This window comes from Rhodnius prolixus, unplaced genomic scaffold (assembly GCF_049639745.1).
Source record: "Rhodnius prolixus isolate KJV_2025 unplaced genomic scaffold, Rpr scaffold_9, whole genome shotgun sequence".
Taxonomy (NCBI): domain Eukaryota; kingdom Metazoa; phylum Arthropoda; class Insecta; order Hemiptera; family Reduviidae; genus Rhodnius; species Rhodnius prolixus.
In genome coordinates, this window is record NW_027411604.1 from 8,710,250 (window position 1) to 8,729,072 (window position 18,823).

General features: G+C 37.6%; 1 protein-coding gene across 4 annotated transcripts in view; it reads right to left on the reverse strand.

Annotated features, from left to right (window-relative positions):
- LOC141454700 (uncharacterized) overlaps positions 1–18,823 on the reverse strand; it is a 211,009-nt gene that overhangs the window by 12,410 nt on the left and 179,776 nt on the right. For all 4 annotated transcript variants that reach the window (XM_074129218.1, XM_074129216.1, XM_074129217.1 and 1 more), the window contains exons 3-6: positions 9,534–18,152; positions 6,231–6,454; positions 5,761–6,121; positions 392–4,951 (exon numbers count right to left, since the gene is read on the reverse strand). In XM_074129218.1, coding sequence (XP_073985319.1) covers positions 392–4,951; positions 5,761–6,121; positions 6,231–6,454; positions 9,534–18,152 — 13,764 coding nt within the window. The remainder of the gene's footprint in view (positions 1–391; positions 4,952–5,760; positions 6,122–6,230; positions 6,455–9,533; positions 18,153–18,823) is intronic.

Sequence of the window (18,823 nt, forward strand, 5' to 3'; positions counted from 1 at the left end):
TTGATGTTGTCCTCGTATAAAATACAACTCCAATTCACAATTCTAAAAACAGCATTTAACCTTCCTCATTCATTCAGCAAGGATAGTGTGAGACGGAAACTGAGTAAATCAAATTCTCGACCCCAAACTGATTATTTAACCACATAATGGATGAAGGTTCTAAACAAGTTAGGAATACAAAAAAAAACATGATAAATGAAAATGATAAAATCAGCAACGAAACCGAGAGGTTGGTCGAATATATCATAAGTAAAAGTTTGACAAAATGAGGAAAAGAAAAGCAAGATAAATTCCATTTCAGACACAAGAATATTCATAATATTCTGTCCAAGCTTCAGGAAAATGGACAAGATATTTTAATATTAAAACAAAGTAATAAATATTGACTTACGTTTACACGGATGATCTGGAAACATTCTTGCAAAGCCCGGCCGACAAACACATCTCATAATGTTGTTTATTTTCTGGCATCGTTCATTTCTAGTGGCCTTACACTCTGGTTTGCATTCATTTTCAGATATAGCATTCGTTAGAAATCCACCAAGTAGTATATTTGGTTCAAGATCGTTGGTTACAATTTCTGGCATGTCACCGGTGTCGATACTGAAATTGGGTAATTTTTTTTTGGTATTATTATCCGTCATCACCACTAATATTGAATCATTGTCGCCTAGTTCATTTTTATTTGATGACATTTCCTTATGGTTTACAGATGGCTCTGGATGACTCAGAGTGTTCGATGGAGCAATAATTGTGGAAGGTGTGTGGGACACGGTTGTGGTCACTGTGGACAGAATGCTGGTAGGCTTTACAAGAGTATGAATCTCAGTTACTGTGTCCAAAATAGTGGAAGTTTGAGTCTTCGTAACGATCAATGTGTGCGTAGATGGTTTCTGCCCTTTGCTCTGTATTATTCGAGATTCTGTAGTGGTCACAGTCAGCGTATGTGTGTGAGTGATAATGTGCTTACTGGGCGCTGACGAAACCACAATGTTTGGTATGTTGAATTTCTCAAAGATAACATTACTAATGTTTCTGTTGCTATTATTAGGTGTATGCTGGCCACTCTCTGACTTCCAGGGGCTATTACTGTTTCCTACAACTATAGAGAACACAGTCTGAAAGTGTTTAATCGTTCCTGTTGGTTTTATAAAATTAGCAACACCAGATTTTGTTATTATATTCGATACAACATTACCTTTTGTCGACGAGAATATTAACTCAGGTTTGTTAATGGACTGCGTCGATGTGGTGGATGTATCTTCTGGGAAAACAGTTTCCGAACCAGTAAGAATTTGATCTGATTTAGTTGTCTGTAAAATTACTTGATTTGTCCTGGTTGGCGAGAATTCTGACGTTATCTTCGGATGTGAATGATCATGACTGGGATTAATTTGATGCCCAGGTCTCAAATTATTATTTAACACAACCTTACTATTAGCAGTAATCACCTCAGGTTTCTGCGGAATTTCTTCAACTTTCAGGGTGCCACCAAGGATTGGATTGATACTCTCTGGCTGGCGAGTTGTTACAAATTTATTTACATCCACCCTTTCAGTTTTATCTAGATTGTTAACATGTAAATACTGATTGTCTGACTTTGGTGGAGAAAGAATTTCCGTGGGTGCTGGCATTGGTGGTGGATGTTCTGTTTCCAGGTAAGTGGGTTTCTTTGGTTTACTGTCATAAGTAGGACGTGGAATTTCAAATTTATAAGGAGGCGATGGTGGAGAAGATGACAATACAGGAGGTTTCTTTCGAAGTGGGAATGGCCTCCTGCTTGAGAGCAGCGGACGGTGTGTAGTTTTCTCATGAGTTGAATACCTTGTCACCGGAGCCGGTGGTGTCAAACCAAGAACAGAATCTGTTTTCACTGGGTTTTTATCAAATTCTTTTTTAGGTAACTGCGTGCTAGATACGGATTCTACATTAGGTATGTCAAAGGTCGTAATATGAGGAGGAGTTTCGAATGTTGGGGGTGGAGGCCGTTCATCCATATTCATTGTATAAACAGTAGTGTCAAAAGGTTTGGATGGCCTACTTTTCTCTGGTAATCTTTCATTCTTGTTTTCAAGTTGTGATGGCTTCCTAATATGACTGTTTACATCGAAAGCTATAGAAGATCCAGCACTGACAGCATCATTTGGCTTTAGATGAGTTGTCTGACCAACAGAAACAGTAGCTTCAGAGTTATTTTCAAAAGATGTGATACCTGGTTTCCCTTTAATTATGGCCGGCTGTTTTTCATGACTGTCCAGAATTACAGGATTTGTATTCAACACTGTGTACTTGCTGTCCTCATTTTTGAATGTACTATTTGAAAATGGTTTACCCTGATGGCTTATTATGTTTTTGTTAGGCTTTTTGACAAATTCTGATGGTTTATTTTGATTAAAATAGGCGTCATGATCCTTTGTATGGTATTCATTATTAAAAGAATATTCACCTTCCTGGTCCTCAATATCTTCAAGGCCCAAATGATAGTTTACATAAGTGGGCAAAGGCGGCGGGGGAGTCATGTACTGTAAGCCTGACTGATGGCCTAGCATGAAATTTAATGGAGCCATCTTGTTACTATTACTTGGCACGCTGTGGGATTGTATGTTTTCTTGTTTTATCTTATTTTTATGAAAGGTATTTGAAGAACCTGATGGATTTTTCAATGAGTCTAGATTTATACCTTGTGGTGAGACTGGCACGTCCATTCTGACAGCGTTAGGCGGAATGTGCGCTGCCTGCGGACTGTTCTCGCCCGAACTACTAAGTCCAGCCACTCCAACCATTCCGACTTCAGCATCGGGATATGGGGAAGGTTCGTTGAAAATTTCACCCTTCTGGCTAGGCTTGTCGGGATTACTGTTATATATCAAAGCTGTAGAAATGCCATGAGGAATAATAACATTAGCCACCTGTGATGGCTGTATGTTAACTAACAACTGATGGCTGAGATTAGGCTCTGTTGTAGGCTTCGGTTCGGCTGAAGGCACAGTAATCGGCCTATACTTCGCAGTAGTTACCTCTAAATGTACATTCGATGGTTCTTCTTTTTGATCAAAAGGAACATGAGGTCTATATATTGGTTTATTCTTATCTGGCCTATACAAATCGACAGGAGGCGGAGGTCTCAAATCTAGTGTTGTATCGCGTAATTTATTATGTCCTACAGGAGGTCTAGGTCGTTCGTTAATTCTGTGAGGCACACCAACCTGCGGTTTGAGCGTGTTTCTATGGCTTTCAAATGGATGTTTATTTGAAGTTTTATGGAGTTTATCAAAGTGTTGATGCAACTGTTCCTTCCTAAGATCATCATGTCCTGCAACATCAACGTTTGGTACTGTGAACTTATTGCCACTCTCTGCTTGATCTAGATTTACTTCAGGATAATTTCCGTGTAGTTGTGGGGGTTTGTGGTGCATATCATTATGAGGTGTATAGTGTTCTTTTAGGGAATTCACTGGCGGATGATCTCTTTTTGGAAGAAAAGGGAGTGGATCCATTGAAGGCGGAACCCGATGAGGCACAAGTAAGCTTGGATATCTTTCTTGATCTCTTATCGGTGGCCAATTACCTTTAGGCGGAGGAGGAGGTTTCATTCCTTCAACGGTAGTATCTTTACCAAATGGTTTTAACGGAGGTCTAGGGCCGTGTACAGAATGTTTACCAATAATAACGTCACTATTAGTAGTGATTACCTGTCCAGGACTTATTGGAATACCTCCTGATAACAGTGCTGTTTCAATTGAAGGTCCATCACTCATTGGCTTTGTTCGCTGAAGTGAATCTGGGAATACATTCATTCCAGTTAAGTGTTGACTTTCTGATGGTTCAGAATCTAAAGGAGCTACTGGTATATAGACAGGTGATCTTTGTGTTGATGTTGGTTCATTAGGTTTAGGAAGCATCAGTGGTATGCCAAGAGTATCATTTCGTTTCTTATCTTTGTTGAAGCTCCCTTGGAAAAGATCTGCCATTGCATTTATTACAGGTCCTAGAGCTTGGAAACTATTTATACCTAGAGAACCAATTTGTAATATATTTTTAATAGGAGTACTTGCAGTAGTGGTGCTAAGCTCCTGAGTATCTTTATCGCTTACTTTACTATTTTCATTAGATGTGCCTGCATTTAAACTTGGTTTTCTAGTTGATAACAGCAGTGATGGAGTGGACAGTTTCTCCGTCGATGTTTGTTGATTAATTGAATATGAATCAGTGAATGATGGTTCAATGTTGGCAGTACTCTCTTCAGCATCATCAAAAAAGATAATAGTTGATCCAGTGATAACATTACTTGGCGATGTCTCTTCAAATGAGGTATTTATGTCCACTTTATCCGTAGCTCTTACACTGTTTGGTAAGACCGCTGTGATCTCCATCTGATTACCATTCAACAGTGTTGCCGTGGTAACCATAGAGTTCTGCTGATCATGCACTGAACTCTTCAGTATACTTAAATAGTCTGAGTCTAACAGTGAGCTGTCTATTGACTCAGTGACAACATTCTGTTGGACTTTGGTACGTGATTTCACTATAATACTTGGAGATTTATTATCTTGTAATAAAGTTGTGAAATACGTAAATGTTGTTAAATATGTTTTTGTTGCGTATAAATCTAATGATTGTGAAGAATCATCTTCGTTGATTTCAGCAGCTTGCGTTGCTTCGACTGGCCTGTTAGTCGGCCTCTTGGGTTGGATAGTATAAGTTTCTGTGACCACATCCGACGACGTGGCTACTTCAGTCTTCACAACCGTTTGGTCATCTTCAACGGCTGTATTGTAATATGTATAAGTAACGAAATAGGTTTTAGTAATATCTGTTGTAATCGCTGTTGGTTTAATGTCCACTGAAGATGGTAAATAATCTGATTCAGTGATTACGACTTGTGTTAGTACATCTTGAGTGCTCACTATTTTCATATCATCACCATTGCTAAATGTTTTTGTATACGCAACTGAAAATAAATAAAATAAATTAATAAATAAGTTCGCAATATTTCATTTAATTAAAGAGGATGGAATCGAAAAGTATTCGAATGAAACCTAGTGTCACAGAATGCCTTCCCTAAAATTCCATTAAATACATTTTCCACATAACATTGTTATAATTAAATAAAATAATTGAAGAATTATTCATGGTTTTTGGTTTATAAGCAGACGGAACAGAAGATACACCAACTTTATAATAACAATGTAAAAATATTATATTGTCAATAAGCCCTAAAGATAACCTAGTGCCTAGGTCGAAAGCTCGGTAAAGTAATAAAAAAATAAAGATTGAAATTGGCATTATTATTTTTTCCTTCTATAATAATTGTAACCAACAGCCTTTCTAAGAATTAACATCTAACACTTCTAATGAAATGAGATGTTTCTTTCTCTATCACTTTTCAAAAAGAATACAGAGAGAGTCTGAGAGTTGATCGCAAAACCCGAAAAACAAAGAATCACTATCAGCTCCCCAATGAACGTACATATAGATGCATATCATGAAGATGAATGCTGAGAAGCAGTACATTCCTCAAAGCATACAATCAATCATAGGTCCATCATAACCAATAAAACAAGAACCTAATATTTTCCTAGAGTATTGTAAAAAATCATCTAAATTATCTCTTTTATAACCACTTTGTGATGATCTCAAAACAATGAAACGTTTTGAAACATCCCCTTTCAGTACAGGTAAATCTTTGAGGCGTACATCTTTTTAATCTTTAGAAATTAGCAATAGCAATGTAAAAACCGTATTTTCGATGTTACTTACCTGTGCTCAAATATGTGTTAGTATCTTGGATTGGCAATTCAGATGGTTGTACGAGTGTAGGTTGCTCAGTTACAGTATTCGCAACGGTTTTTTTAGACGTAACAACGAGTGGCAATTCACCTTCAACCAGAGTATTCAAATATGTATAAGTTGTATGGTATACGCCGGTAGTTAGATCTGGACTGCTGGCCAACGTAAAATGATCATGTGCTTTAGTCTTAGAAGGTTTCACTTCTTCTGTAACTACGTTTGATATGACTTTTTCCCGGCTGGATACAACTGTAGATCCGTCTTGAGCAAATGTCGTCAAATAAGTATACGTGGTCATGTAGGTTTTCGTTACAAAGTCGTTGTGCGGTTTCTAAAAACAATTTTGATTCAATTAAAAAAGTTACACCAGAAAAATGAGCTTAAGAAAGTTCAATAAATAGATTAACAATTATAAATATAAAAAGAAAATAACGAGGTACCTGTGTTTCTTGTGGTAATAACATCATCATGTGATCCGTAACAGTGCTGGGTGCCAATGTAATCGGTTTATTCAAAGCTGTCGGTTTAATACGTACAGAAGGCATACCTGGTAGAGTACTTTTGTCGCCAGCGACAATTACTTCAACACCGTTGCTCATGATTTTGGTGGCTAGGTGGTAACGCGGTTTGTCCGTTAGATAAAATCCTCGACCTTCGTCCGCAGCTATACAAGCAAAATATTGGTCAGTTTTAGCCAAGAAAAATGAAAATAGAAGCTATAAACGAAGTGATACAAGATGTTTTTCTAGTATAATAATCTGAAAAAAATGAAATTAAATAATTAGGGTCAAGGTTTAAAGTAATTACAATTTCGTAATATTTTTTTCTGGGTACGATGATGAGCTAATTATATATTAATTAATCTATGTAAAGATAACGTGAGTGCAATGAAAAAACAAATCTTAAACAGCAAATATAATCTAAACTTGTCACATTGTCACATTTTACTTTTGTAAAAACTAGAAGCGAACCCAAAATGTTAAATCCAACAATGCCGAAAAAGTGGTTAAAATACTGAATAAGAATGGTTATTTATTAATTATTAATTATTATTTATTTAAGGAATAAAATTTAAATAATTTTAAAAAACTATTTTTATAGTCGCATTTCTTTAAAGCCTTCCCCAGATCTGCCTGTACGTATTCTAAGTTCAATACTAAGCATTTCGAACCATCAGGTTTGCAATTAATCATTAATAGGACATCTAGGAGTTTCTTCACTGACTGGAGATCTAAAAGGGTCAAGAGATTCTCATTGTATATGTGTTTAATCTAAATAAGAAGCTAATATAATGTATGAAATGCATTGTTCGAGGATATACTCGTATGTGGATTTTATAGCGTCAAATTACTCATGAGAAGAGTAATAAAAACATTCTAACATTGCACTTCACAAATAAAAACAGTTAAAGACCTGATTTCGTTTTAAAGAGGGTTTTAACGATCGGTTTCCTCCTTATCTCTTAGAAGCCAATCCTCTATGTTATAGGTGAGGGCTCAGTAATTGTGTAAAAGAAAGGTAATGTTAGAAAAAGGAGACAGTTTTCTCAACTGAAGAAGTTTCCTATTTTTAGATCTATTTTGAATTTTAAAAGAAAATAAGTAAATTATATTATGATTTTCTCTTTACATCCTCCTATACATCTTCCTGGAATAGGTGCTGTTCAGTAATGGTTTAAGCAAGTATAATAGAGGTGACAGTTCAGAAATTTTCTGTAACAGGGTTCAGACGACTTGATATTGTTGATGCTTTAAGAGTTTCAAGCCAAATCCAACCACATTATTCTTGCAATGGCAAGTTTTGAGAAAGACAATTGCACCACGATCAAACGGTGAGTAAATTTTGCAGATGGTTTAACACGGAAGAAGGTAGACTGCGATTTCTGAACTATGAAGGAATCACTTCAACCGTAATACCAATGGTCTTTCTAGCTAGTCGCAAACCTATTTCAGCATTATTACGCTCGGCCACTCACCTAGGTCCCTTCTAAAGGAAATCTTGATAGAAACTGTCGCATCTAACTTCTTTTAAGCACCCTGACCCAACAGACTCCTTTTTATTTCAGTCCACGGCACACTTTTTTTGAGGAAAACAAAATATTATCGCAGAAGTTATAGGAATTAAGAAAGAAGGCGTTTTCCGACACTAAAGTGAAGGGATAGATAAGCGTTAGGCACCCAAAAAGACACTTTTTTTAATACTCGCCCAATATTAATCTAGAAGTACATCTAAAAAGATTTTATTTACACAATATTTAGCTAAAAACACCGAATAAACTTGATAAACTTAAAATACACTACTTGATGGAAAAAAGGCGAATTAAAATGGAAAATCTATAAAAACCAAACTGTACATAATTTAAAAAGGCCATAATATTGTCAATTCAGAAATGGTTATTTCTTTTAATCAGAAAAAAACTTTTGAAATAGTGTTTAACGAATAGTCGTTTGAAACCATTACCTTAATATTACACTTAATAAACTTTAAAAATGCTTCGAGTAACCATTAGCATTTAAATGGTTTACACCCTAGCACCTTATGATGACACATAGAAAATATATTTATATAAAAAGAATAAGTGACCAACAAATTTCATTTTTAAATACAAGTTGTGACCATAACTTTTAAATTCTTCAACACTGCCACTAAAAATGAGTTTAGAACTTTCTTAAATTACTAATTTATGTAAATTCCACTCATACAAAGTTGTTGATAGACTGTAAAGATTGGAAACCAAAACACGAAGACGCTGTATAATATATAATACGTATAATATATGAATGTGACTTACTTTCAACTGCATGGTATGCGAAGTTATTTTTGGAAGAGACTTCAGAAGATGTGGCAAAAAACTGTTTAAAAGATAGCAGTACTTTACCTAATAATCATAATAATGCAGAAGATGTAAGTACTAACAGATGAAAACGCTAGTTAAACGCCACTGATTTTCAACTATTGAAGCCAAAGAGATGAACATTCTAACACTAGTTTGGTGCTTCGTGAAGCGGTGGATTGAGAAAATAAAAGAAAAGAATGGTACTGGTTGCCTTTCTTGTTCTTGTCAGTCTTCTAAAGCGGGCAATAAAGGCTTCATAACTTCAACCTTCTATCTTCTCTAGAGCTATTGATTCCATTAAATTGGTTGTTACCTCTATTGTATATCCATCCATTTTGGAGAGGCTTAAGATAATTGATAGGCCCTAAATAGTTGGAGCTATGGCATGGTAACTACCATAAAAGCTTTGAAGAAGCAAAAACTCAAAACTTTCCTTAAATAATTTTGATACTGGGAATAGTATGGAGTCCTTCTCCAGCAGATTATACGTTATTAAGGTTTAAAACTGGCTAGAGGATTCTGTAAAAAAGATGTAGATACCAACCTGCTGACTGGTATCCATAGCCGTAGGACTTTTTACTGAGTGGGCCTAACCTAGTTGCCACAATACACAATACCAACACAAGGTTCACTCTCCATCTTTAAATCTGACGGCAGTGGTTTCTTGATATAATAAAACATCGAATTTACCAACCGATTAAATTAGAAGGCGTGTTAGACGTGGTTAATACAATATTATACTGAATTTCGTTCAAATCTTGGTCACAACTTGTATAAAATCTGTACAGTAGTTAAAAAAATGAAGAAATGTATGTACATATATAGTTTATTCAACTTAAAATAGAAAATAAAATAAAAAAATACACAAAATTTGTATATATATAGAGAGAGAAGGTAAAACTCTCACCTGGAGATGTAATAGAGACTGGCAGTGATTCTGTGACGGTTATAGTTTTTACATCAGGTTTTACAGAAAGGGATGAAGTAATGACTTGTTCATTTCCACTCACTCTTGTAATCACATAGGTATACGTCCTAAGTCGAGTTGTGGTCAATGTTTTCGTGGTGAACAGTGGACTAGAAATAACAGTACTACTGCCTACTGCGTCCATAACCTTCCTACTATCGACCTCTATATCATCCACTGTGTGCGTGGTCGTTTCAGAATAATTCTCCGTAAACATATCGTTTAAATCTTCTTCGATTTTAACACCAACTTCTTTTGGTTCTTCTTTGGACTGTGCTTTAGTTTCTTCTTTTTCAGTAGTTATATTTATTAGATCATCATATTCTGAATCATATTCTGGCTCTTGACTAGTTTGCAAATCATCATAAACAGTTTCAGAAAAATCTGAATAATCGTTAACATTTGTACTGTGCAAATCTTGGGTTGATGCTGTAGCTTTATTTAGTTCTTCACCAACTTTAGTAAGTTGGTTCCTATTCCTTGTATTGTACAAAGCAGTGTTCAGTTTGTTTCCATCCAAGCTCGGTGTTTCTACTTGTTCTTGGAAGTTATTATGAAGTTCTGAGGTACTTGGATGGACAGTTGTACTTTCTATAACATCGGCGCTGTTACCTCTCTCCTGTTGAACGTAACTTCTATAGCTATCTTCAATAGCCTCGTCGTTTCCACCACTCATAAATATTTCCGATACTAGTACATTACCTTTGGCCGAAGATTCGTCAGATGGTATTGAATACTTATAATTATATAATGTTGACATAGTTGGTAAATTAGGAACATTTTCTGGATTAAATAAATCAGTTTGTATTAACCGTTTACGAGTGATAGTGACTAATTTCCTGCTGGGAAGTTCAGTTTTTGATTCGTGGTTAATTATTCGTTTTCTCGTTTTTAAAATGATTCTTCTTTTAGTTAGTGAACTGTTTGGTGCCTCTGTTGGCTCTTCTTCATCTATGTTGCGCTCAGAGTCCTTTGTAATTGTTTCTGTGACTTCAACGGGACGTCTCCTGGTCACCAGTAACCTCCTCCTAGGCTGATCCTGTAAAGTTTCATTTGTAATCAATTTTTTTTTAATTATCCTCACTCTTTGCGAAGTGTTTTGTCCGAACCTGTTAACATTGTAGGCTGTTTCTTCTTCAAAATCCGATTGTTGAGTAGTTGTCTGTACATCTTCTTCAGCTTTATTAATTGGTACTTTAACTCTTATTCTTCGTCGCCTTGGTTGAACATCTTCAGTGTCTCTTTTGTTTCTATTGACGCTCCCTCTTGTAGCCTCCTTCCGCTGATCTGGAGCAGAATCAGCGAGGCCTTTCAATAAAAAATGACCGGTAACAGAGTTTTGAGTTAGAGCAGATTTTTTAGAAGACAATATTTGTGGATCAGCAGACTTTGATAGAGAAAGATAATGTGAAATATCCCCTACTGCGCTTTCTAAACTTTGCGTTTCAATTTCACTACTTTCTATTAAAACATCGTTGAGAGATGGTGCCGTATAAGTGTCTAAATCGGAGAAGGAGCCTCCTAATTCTGGCAACTTAGAAGCTTCAATTCTGTGACCTTTTGCGACATAAGCAGCTGCGTTAATCTCTCTTTTCCTCAAATTGCTACCTTCATCAGCATTAACAGTCGACAGTAGGGTAGTAAATTCACCTGGGTGTTTTCCAGACACATACAGAGTTATTACACTAGTTGCTTTTGGTTTGTTGTGATTTCGCTCCTTAATTCTCACCTTCGTTTTCTTTCTAACAGGTTTTTGTTCATTTTCCGGTCTAAATTCATCATATGATTCTCTAACTTTTCTCTCATCGTACTCATCATCATTATCGTCATGCTCTTCATCGCTAGCTTTTAATCTAGAATTAAAACGTTCTAAGTCATCATCAACAGCTCGTTCATTAATATTAAATACATCATTTTGAGGTTTTGGTTGTAATCCTAACAACGGATTGACTGTTTGCTGTTGTCCTAATAACTGTGCTTGTAAAAGTGCCGGAATTAGTAGAGTATTCAACTGGTTATTGATCTGGGGCACAGCGCTTGGAGTAATAACAATGGTTTCTGTGATGTATTCAGTTGCTGTTATCACTTGTGTTGAACTGTCCACAATAGTTGTGGTGATTTCTTTACCTCTGAATGTTAGTGGTAAAACTGTGGAGGTATGTGAAGTTATTGTAGTGACATAAGTGGTAGTTTTGGTCTTAAACTCTGTTGTTGGCGACGCTGGAGTCTGGGGACCCGCAGTATTGGGGATGCCTAGATTTCCCAACAGTAACTGGGACAGTAGAAGATTAGCTAGTGGATTGTTTCCCAAATTAGGTTGTACTGTGCTCACTTCTGGCTGGACATCATAAACAGTACTCGGTACTATATGCGAGAATGATGTCTTCCTTCCGCGGAGTACCGTTGGTGTAAAGGTAACGCTGGTAGTTGGAGTTTCGTGCACAAAGAACTTCGTTACCTCCATGAGGCCGTTAGGAAGGGTTGAAGTGATGTCGCTTGTCAATAATATGATTTGTTTTCCATCTTTGCCAGTAGTAGTAGTGTATTGGAAGGGTCCTAACACTTCTAAACTAGGTTTTGCTGTGATCACATTTTTGTATTCTGTTGATTTCCCATTGAATACAGGTATTGTAACTTCGGTAGGAATCCTATGGGTCACAGTGATTGTACCATCAAATACTGGCTGCATATAGTTGTACATATCGTAATCATCTTTTTCACGATGTCTCATTCGAGAAGTTGGCCGTCTAGAATTACTATATCTTCGGCTGGTACCTCTTGACAAAGTTGTTGGCTGTTCTGTGGTAGGTGTTCTTAATTTTGGCGGTTTTGGTCTTTGAGCGATTGTTGTAAGCTCCGAATTGGTTCTCCTCCTTGGCGAGGTAGTTGTACGCCTACTATAGGTAGTTCTTCCTGGATTAGTGGTGGTCTGTTTTTGTTTACTCTCTCGAAGAGTGAACTGATGGCGCTGGGTGCTTGAAGTTGGCGATGGACGTACTCTCTGTTGTTGGACCTGCTGTTGCTGCTGCTTATGACTGTTCTGTCCCCTTGTACGAGAGCTGAATCTACCTGTTGGCGTTGGTTTTGGTGGGGCTTCAGGAGTAACATCATAATAATCTATATAATCGGCAACAGTTGTTCTTGTAGATGGTCTTCTATACTTTGACGTATAGCCTCGGTTACCATACTCAATCTGCCTTTTTGTTCTTGGACGCCTAACAAAAGGTCTTATTTGCACGACATTAAGTCCTTTTCCACGCCGCTCATTCTTGGGAGTCTCTGCAGTTGTAGACGACTGAAGTTCAGATGTTTCAGAACCTTCATATTCATTATCTTGAATGTCATCATGTTCATTTTCTTCGTTATTTTCATTTTCTTCTTCCTCTTTTTCTTCAGCTTCTTCAGCAGGTGATGGTTTTCTTATAAGACCTCTTGGTGGAAATAAACTACTCGCAGGTCTTGGTTTTACTCTATTAAAGTTTGGCGTAGGTCTAGCACGCGGTGTTGTGGGCCCAGAACCTCTAGCGTCAGGCCTTCTCAATAGGGAGTTCCTTTTGGGCGTTGTTGAAGGTTTGCTTGTGGTAGTAGTGGTTGTAGAAGCTCTTTGTAAAATTGGCGGTCTTCTGAAACGGAGTAGAGGATTGTTGGCCCTTCTTACTGACTCCGTTGTAGTAGTGGGGGTAGTAGTTTGTTCATCTTCGCCAGGAGTATAAGATTCAGGTTCATCAGTACCAGATGATGGCCCACCTATGTCATTATTGTTTATGTCATCAACTGGATTAACACTTGGAGCGAAACGTCCATAACTTGATGATTGAGTTGGTCGAACTCTGAATCTTGATGAACTGCTTGCTGCATTTGGTCGTTGATTAGCAGTTGATCTGTAGTTAAACCCACCACGACGTGAAAATGATGAGGAAGTCGGATGAATCTTGGAAGATGATCGGCCAAATGATCTTGACCCACTACCAAAAGAGCCTCCACCACCGCTTCCAGCCGAAGAAGTGCTTCTAGATCTAGAAAATTTACGAGAACTGGAAGAAGTTGGTTTAATTTCATGCAAACTGTGTGATGAGCTAGATTTTCTGTTAGCAGCAAAACGATTTCTACTTGAGCCAAATCCTCCAGTTTTGGACGCAGGTGTGGCTGTTACTGTTGGCGTGAAAGAGGCACGAGTGATCGTCGTTGCTGGATCGCCAGTCTTCTTCTTTGGCAGAAATGTTGGCCTTTGTCGTTTTGACGAGAAAGGTCTTATCACAGGTGTAAATGTATTTTTCTTCGTTGTGAAACTCAATCGCGACTTTGACTTTCCTGTCTCATCTTCTTCCTCACTTTTATCGCCATCTTCATTCTGTTCATTTAAAGAGCTTTCAATGGCAGCTGGTGAAACTGTTGAACTAGGAAGAGTCGGCGAAATGGTTGCTTCGGTTGCAACTGTAGGTGTTGCCGATATGGCAGGAGACTTGGTTGAAGCCATTTCCACTCTGAAACTGGAAGTACTTTCAATTATTTGTGCGTACCTACCATCTATGAGAGTACCAATTACTCTTGACTCATAATATGTGGTAGTCTTGTCTTTTATTATAGAGCCTTCAATTAGCCTAACTAAGCCTGTAGTGAACACTTTAGAACCAATAACTGTTGTAGACTGTTCAGTAGGCAAAGCAGTTCTTTTTGCTTCATCAACCAAAACCGATGAGGTACTTTCAATTATTTGAGCGTAAAGAGAATCGATATATGTACCAACAGCTTTAGTAGTGTATAAGGTCGTAGATATACCTTCGGCGTCGATAATTTTCCCTTCATTGATGGAAACAACGCCTGTAGGTTGAGCTTCCACAACGGAAGAACTAGCAAGGGTTGGAGCTAGGATTTCGGAAGAACTTTCTAATACTTGAGCGTACAAACCGTCAATATAAGTTCCATAGACGTCTGTATTTAACAATGTTGTAATACCATCATTTACCTCCGAAGATCTTATGGTTGAGATTAAACCTGTGGGTTGTAGAGGTGATACTTCCTCAGTCATTGATAAATCTGAAGACAGTGTTTCTATACCTAAAGTATCTGTACTTGAAGAGCTTTCATCTTGGGTGGCCGTTGGTGTGACTACATTAGTCTCAGTTTCCAGATGACTATTTATTATTGTGTCATTACCAATGTAGGAGGTTGTAAAGTAAGTGTAGGTTATGAAGTAGGTTGTTGGTTCTATGGCAACTTCAGTTGGACTCTCGGAACTGCTCGTATCAGAGTCAGTGGTTATTGTGGCCGTCTCCAAAGGAGTCACATAATCACTAGCTTCTGTAGGTTTTACTTCCAAAGGCACACTAGTGGTCTTCAGCGAGTCAATATTACCATTGAAAATGGATGTTGAAGGGGCTATGGGTGAATCTGTGATTTCAATTGTTTCCGTTTCTAGATTCAGTGTCGGCGTTACAATATTGGATACTGTTTCTTCTCTACTAGTTATCATTGTGCTTTTCCCTCTGTACAAGGTTGTCCAATAGGTGAATGTAGTGAAGTAAGTGATTGGCAGTGTAGCTTCTTCTGGACTTAATTTAGCCTCAAGCTCAGTTGGTCGTACAGTTTCTGTAACAATGTTTGTAACAGTTTCCAACCTGCTAATTATATCAGAAGAAGTACCTTTGTACACGGTGGTAAAGTAAGTGAAAGTAGTGTAACTAGTCTGTAAGAGTATAGTGGGCGTAAAAGAAGGTTCGATCTCTTCGGTATTACTCTCCGAACTGATTTGGTCATTCGGATCAGATTCATATTCATCGTAGACTTTTCTACTTCCACCAGAACTACTACTGGTTATATCAGTGACCATAGTTTCTACAAACTCACTATCATCAGTTGGTGTCAAACCAATAGCGATCATTGCTTCTTTTTTTAATTCATCCTCTCTGGCTTGACTAAGCTCTTCCTCTGGTACAGTTGATTCAAGAACTGGTACTGTAGAAACAATTCGATCAATTCTAGACATAGTAGTATCGTAGGAATATGCATCGTCAATGCTTGATTGTATCGCATTGTAAGTTGGCATAACTAAAGCTTCGGAACTGGGACTATCGGAGAATTTTTGCCTTGTAATTGTGCCATAAGTTGGTTTCTTTTTGGATAAATCTTGACCATCATTGTACTCTGCAGGTACTATATTGTTATCTTCAACGGATGCTGTACTGCTGAACTGCACTTGACTGGCAGAGGTGGGATCTGCTGTTTCACTGACAACTTCCGTTCTACTTTCTATTATTGTTTCACCATCGACAAACACTGTTGTATAATACGTGTAAGTCTTGTACGGTGAAGTATTTATGTCTGAGGATACAATATTTGAAGACAGTGGTTCCGTTTCTTGAGTCTGCGGCCTTTCAACTACATTAGTCGGCATTATGTCGCTATCAGTTGACTCGGAATTAAATAGATCAGCAACGGCAGGATCAGTAGCTTCAGGAAGGTAGGCTGTGTCCAGAGTGGATGTAACTACGTTTGTTTCAACAACTTCACGACTCTGAACGCTAGTTGCAGTTTCTTGGAAGAATGTCGTTAGATAAGTGTACGTCGTGTATAAAGTTTTAATGACTATTTCTACTTCTTCCTCATCTTCTTTGCCTTTTTCTGCAACAAGTTCATCATTTTCTTCTGATGTTTCTTCATTGCTCTGTGTTGTAGCCTCTGTAGTTGTAATAACATCTTCTGTAGTGACTTCTGGTAGAGTTTGCAACGATGGTGTAGTTTCTAAAGTTTGTGACGACATTTCAGTAGTGCCATCTCTTTCCGTGGTCTGTATGCTGTCCTGTAATGATTCAGTCCTAGCGGTCTCTGTTACAGCTGATGGGAAAATAGTTTGCTTGTTGGCTGTACTTTCTGTACTCTCTAATACGACCGTGGTTACATACCTTGTTTCATCGGTTTCAACTTCTCTTGATTTTATGGACTTGCCAGTTGGGATGAAGAATGTTGTAAAATATGTATACGTTTGGCGAATTGTGGTAGGAACTAATTTTGTTAAATAATTCAGAGTTGATGTTTCCACTGGCTTGTCGCCATTAATTTTCTCTTCTGCATCAAATTCTTCCTCAGTTGTTGTCGGCTGATCGAAATCGCCAGGATTACTTTCTGTAATCGTTTCAGCAGTAGTAGTCGGGTTTATATCGGTTAATACAGCTGTAGGTTCTATTGTAGTAGGTTGGGCTACGCTTGATACAACTTGAGTCAGCTGTGTGTATTGATCATTAACAATAGTGCCGAAAAGAAATGATGTAAAATGCGTCGTAGTACCATCATAAGCTTCAATTACCGAAATAGACTTAGCTAAACCGAGCGGCTCATCTCCAGGTATGAAGATCTGTGTTTGAGTGGTAGCGTATGTTGGAGTCGGTTTTAAAAGAAGCGCTTCTGTCGGCGTGATTTCTTCTACCTCAGGTAACACAACTTCAGAACTTTCAAACAATGGATTTTCTTGAAATTCTACAATAATCTCTTCAGTTGTTGGACTTGCAGTAGTCTGTTGTTCTTCAGCAGATTCTGTTGTACGTTGTTCTGTAGTGCTTTCTTCAGTGATCTCTTCCGGTATTGTTTCAGTTGATGTCAAAGATTCAGTAGTATATTGTTCAGTTGTTATGTATACAGGATTGTAGGCTTTACTGAATCTCGTTTCAGCCTGGATAGTTGGAAGTGATGTTTGCGTGTTGATATTGTGTCCTGTCACAGTTTTAGTAGCCATTCCTGGCGAATGTGACATAAATGTCTTTACGTTTGTCACAACCGGCACTGAAACATCTTCTGGTCTTAATGTTGCAGCTCCTGATATCGAGGTAACCGGTCCTGCGTTTGCGGCAGCAGTTTTTGGCATGAAAATTATTATTGTATTACCAACAGTAGTGGTGAAATCAGCGAATCCCACATACGTGACTGTGTCGAATTTTTGGAATTCATTTTTAATCTGTACACCTCCCCTGAACAGTCCTTTACCACCTCTTGGTTTTTTAGCATCATCTCTTTTTAAGTTATCCATTGCATCTGAATAGCCGCTGGGTGAGAATTCGTTTTTAATTGTTACAGTTGGTAAATTGGCATTTGGTTTCACTTTGGCTGGCTTCACCTCGGAGTTTCTTTTAACTGAATACTCCTTTCTTACTGACACAAACGCTCTTGGCGAGGTGTTTGGTACTAGATTTTCATGAATTTCATTAAAGCTAAGTGGCTGGGTTTGCGCAAATTGTGGCTCTTCAGCGATTACAGTGACCGGCCTTTTCACAGTTATCGGTTCGGCCGTTTGATATTGGACTTCGGACACAGTAGGACTAATAATACCGGTTACTAGCGTAGGAAACACAAGATAAGGATCTTTGGAAGGTTTGGGACTGTCATAGAAGACCCTAGAACCAGTACTTAATAGGCGGGCATATGTCCGACCTAGTGTGGTGCCGAGGATCTGTGTAGCAAATTCTGTAGTCGCTCCGCCATTGACGAACGTACGAGCTGTCGATGACAGCACGCCAAGGGGCGATTCCCGAAACCTCCCATTCTCCTCCAAAGAGAGTACAGTCACATCTAATGGAAAATTGAAAGAGTTAGTGATAAAAGAGTATTTCCCTCATTGAAAACTGAAGTTGTACCTTTCTTATTAAGAAACAAAAAAAATCTATCAATGATGTTCACGATATATCATATAATATATCAAGATGTATCATGAATGATAAACTTCAGTTTTCACGACGTGAAATTTTTAAAAAGAAAAGATAAAGAAACAAAAGATAAAGAACAAAGAATTAAAAAAAAGGTATATGTACATAAGAAATATTTGTTTTCTTCTATAAACCGCATGCTACATTAAATTTCAACAAAACGCACAATTTTTATGGAAAGAAATACTTTATACATTTAATTCAATTCAAAATATCTTTCAAGGACTTTTATTTTAAATTTGAATTCAATATTTCATGTAGTTTTACATAAGAAACTGTAAATTCAAGATTCAACCATGTATAGGTACTTCTTTTTACTTTGGGGATAAAGCTGTAGTTGAGGCCCGTCTCAGGTGTTCACGGACTGCGCTCAGAAAGCTTGCTTACCTGGCCTGAGCCGACGCTTAACCAGGTTAACCAAGGATTCTATAAAAATACAGATTGTTTATGGATCACTGTCATTGTGGTTATCCCTTATTCTGCTCTGTTGCCAGTGAGTTGCACAAAAAAACATCGCTGACTCTTTCCCGTATGATT